This window comes from Galeopterus variegatus, unplaced genomic scaffold, assembly GCF_000696425.1.
Source record: "Galeopterus variegatus unplaced genomic scaffold, G_variegatus-3.0.2 Scaffold219, whole genome shotgun sequence".
NCBI classification, from domain to species: domain Eukaryota; kingdom Metazoa; phylum Chordata; class Mammalia; order Dermoptera; family Cynocephalidae; genus Galeopterus; species Galeopterus variegatus.
In genome coordinates, this window is record NW_007726330.1 from 194,091 (window position 1) to 197,377 (window position 3,287).

General features: G+C 49.0%; 1 protein-coding gene across 1 annotated transcript in view; it reads right to left on the reverse strand.

Annotated features, from left to right (window-relative positions):
• The window catches only part of SUMO2 (small ubiquitin-like modifier 2), an 11,469-nt gene extending 9,741 nt beyond the window's left edge, over positions 1-1,728 (reverse strand). The window contains exon 1 of the mRNA XM_008566105.1: positions 1,693-1,728. Within this exon, the coding sequence (XP_008564327.1) occupies positions 1,693-1,728 (36 nt within the window). The remainder of the gene's footprint in view (positions 1-1,692) is intronic.
• Positions 1,729-3,287: the final 1,559 nt, after the last annotated feature.

A 3,287-nucleotide genomic window follows, 5' to 3' on the forward strand; every position in this document is an offset into this window, starting at 1 on the left:
TCGCGGGAGCGCGCAGCGCTTACATAACCCCCCTCGCTCCCCAGCCCCGCGCCGCCGCGGCCTGGGCCAGGCGCCCGCCAGGCCGGCGGGAAGAGGCGCGGACACGCGCACCCAGCCCGCCGCGGGGGCGCGCCTGACTCTGGGCGGGGCTGTATTGTCCTCCTTATGTGGTGGAACATAATCAAAATGGCTTCCAGCTGGTCTCTAGTGGGGACGAGGAGGTTTGAGGCCTCAGATGTGAGCCATAGGCCAGGGAAGGCAGACCTACCACACGAGGAAGGGGGACCCTAAATCAAAGCCTGAGCATGAGGTTCTGGATAAAACCTTGTTCAGTGGACCAAATGCAGTCCTCCCCACGGTTAAAGGAACATCACACTTCTCAGTCAGCCTCAACCTTTAAATATTAAAGCTTCAGCCGCAACCAGGTTCCCTCCAGGTTCTTGCCTCTTCCGTCCTGCTGGTAACCCTGGCCTTTGTCTAGCTGAGAAAAATGATCATTTATTCATTCAGCAACCTCCGGGGGCTGGTGGGTTAACTCAATTGAGATTGTGGTGGTGTAACACCAAGGTCATGGGTTCGGATCCCCTTACCGGCCAGCCGCCAAAAATAAACAAACAAAAACTTCTTACTCATGGCCTCTCTTCCGACTTCCGAATCCATCAGCAAGAACTACCCAACAGCAAGCTTCCAAATTCTTTCCTCCTTCCATCCGGTTAAAAAATAGGAGTAGGTTCCCACTGTTTGAAGAACAGTCCGACATCTGTGCAGTGGATTCCATCCCGCTTCTCTCAGTCGCTTTATTATTTCCTTTGTCCCTTTATTTTCTTCTGCTCCTCCATTAGCACAGGAAAAAAAGGAATCTCAGTTCTTTTAAGTTACCACCATATCTCTCCATTCTTGGCCAAACAGCTTGAAAAAACGTCCATGCCAGCTGTCTCCACCCCCTCACCTCCCACTCTCTCCTCAATCCACTGCCATCTGGTGCTGTCCCCATAGTTGCACTAGAAGGGCTCTCTACAAGGTCATCTCAGACTTCTTTACTGAATCCAGGGTGTTTCCCAATTTGTCACTTCTTTTGAACTCCCTGTGGCTTTGCAGGAGATAGTTTCCTCTCACCTCCAGCCTGTGCAGTCTTTGCAATGTTTTTCTTCCTCAGCCCTTCCCTTTACTGTTCCTCAGGTTTTGTTCTAGACCCGTTTCTCTTATCGCTATATTCCCTCTGATTTCACCCGCTTCTATTACCATCTATTGGCTAATGAGTCTCAGATCTATATTTCCCGTCCAGATCTTTCTTCTGAGTTTCTGTATTCCGACTGACTTCTGAATATCTCTACTCAGATGTCCCAGAGGCTCCTCAAACTCAAATCTCAAAACGCCTCACTTTACCTTCCCTGACTGACCTGCCACTCTTACACGGAAGGGCACACCATACAACAACTGCCCCAAGCCAAAAAGCCCGGGGGCATTCTTGACTCCCTCCTGTCCTTCCCATACTCCCCATCCAATCAGTCTCCAAGTCTTGTCTATTCCACCTTCTAAATACCTACTAAATGTTTTTTTCTTCTTTTTCTTTTTCTCTGTTTTTAAATTTTTTTGTAGAAACCCTTGTGTCAAGGGCAGACTCTCAATAGATTGCAGTTAGGGAGCTGCTCTGCTACCTACAAAACCTAGACCCAGAGGCAGGTCACCTACCAGTGGTTTAGCAACAGTTTCCCCACCCACGAACATGGGCGTTGCATGATGGGCCAGGGGGCGGCTGTACCTACCAAATTTGTCCACATCTCTTTAGCCTGTAGTACTGGGTGGAGCTCCATTGAATAGGCTTCTGCTAGTCCTTCTTGGGGAGGAAGAGGCTTAAGGCCTTAGATGTGAGACAGGTCAAGGTAAGCAGATTGATCAGAGGAGGCAAGAGAAGCCTAATTCTACCTAGTTCGGATCAGCTCCGTCCAGGGCTACTGCGATAGCCTCCTAATTCGTCTTATGGTTTTAAAGTACTCCCATGTGGCCGGCCCGGCGCCGCTTGGGAAGCGCGGTGGCGCTCCCGCCCGAGGGTTCGGATCCCACATACACCCCGGTTCCCGCTCACTGGCTGAGCGAGGTGCAGGCGCAGCACCGAGGTTTGCGATCCCGTTGAGAGTGCGGTGGCGCTCCCGCCCGAGGGTTCGGATCCCACATACACACCGGTTCCCGCTCACTGGCTGAGTGAGGTGCAGGCGCAGCACCGAGGTTTGCGATCCCGTTGCCGGTCCCGGTCCGGTACGGGGGCAACACTGAGGGTTGCGATCCGTTGCCGTACACGAAATAAGACAAAAAGGAAAAAAAATAAATAAAATAAAATAAAGTACTCCCATGTGTACCTGAATCTGAATCACCTAGGGTGCTGGTTCAGATACAAATTCTTGGACCTCTTGGCAGTATGACCCTAGAATCCACCTTTTAACAAGCTTCCTTGGTTATTCCTAAGCACGCTAAAGTTTGAGAACCACAAAGCATTCTAAAGTAAAAATAAAGCAAAATAATCCCATACCAGCCAGCTGCCTAAATAAGTAAATAAATAAAACAAAATAAATAAATAAAGCAAAATAAATAAATAAGTTCCTGACACCCCCTGATTCCATGGCAATCCTCTGCCTTACAGGATAAAGTCCACAGTCTCGTGCAACCTACAAAGCCCTTTGAGAGTTAATCCAGACTAACCACTCTAGCCTCATTTCTCATCATTTCCTCCTTGAAGCCTCTTTGGTTCATATTCAGTTACTCCAGGTTCCTGAATATGCCTGTTCTCTCTCAACTCGAAGCTTTTGTCCATTGTAGATGCTCCAAGAGCCACTGAATGAGTGAATAAATCGAAATTACCCCTAAGTATATGGAGAAAGGTAGACAAAGTCCCTGACTTAAATACCTCATAGTTGGGGAGTGGGGGGAGGAAGCACACAGGAAGTGAAAGGGGAAGAGAACCAACAATTGTCACACACCTGCCAGCATCAGGCACTGAGTGGGGCTTTATGAATGTTAGCTCATTTTCTCCTTAGCATACCCTTCCAAGTGGGTGTAGCATTTACTTGCTACCTAGTCTCAAAGGGGTTAAGTAAATTGCCCAGCATCATGCAGTTAGAAAATAATGTTGATTGAGTTCCTACTATATGCCAGGGAATGAACATGCTAGGTGCTGTGCCAGGTACTGGGTAGAGAGAAAAAGAGATGCTACCTCTCCCTTAAAGACCTCCTGAACCCAGGTCTTTCTGTGGCCACCACATGCCTTCCCAGCCTTGTAGGACTGCAGAACT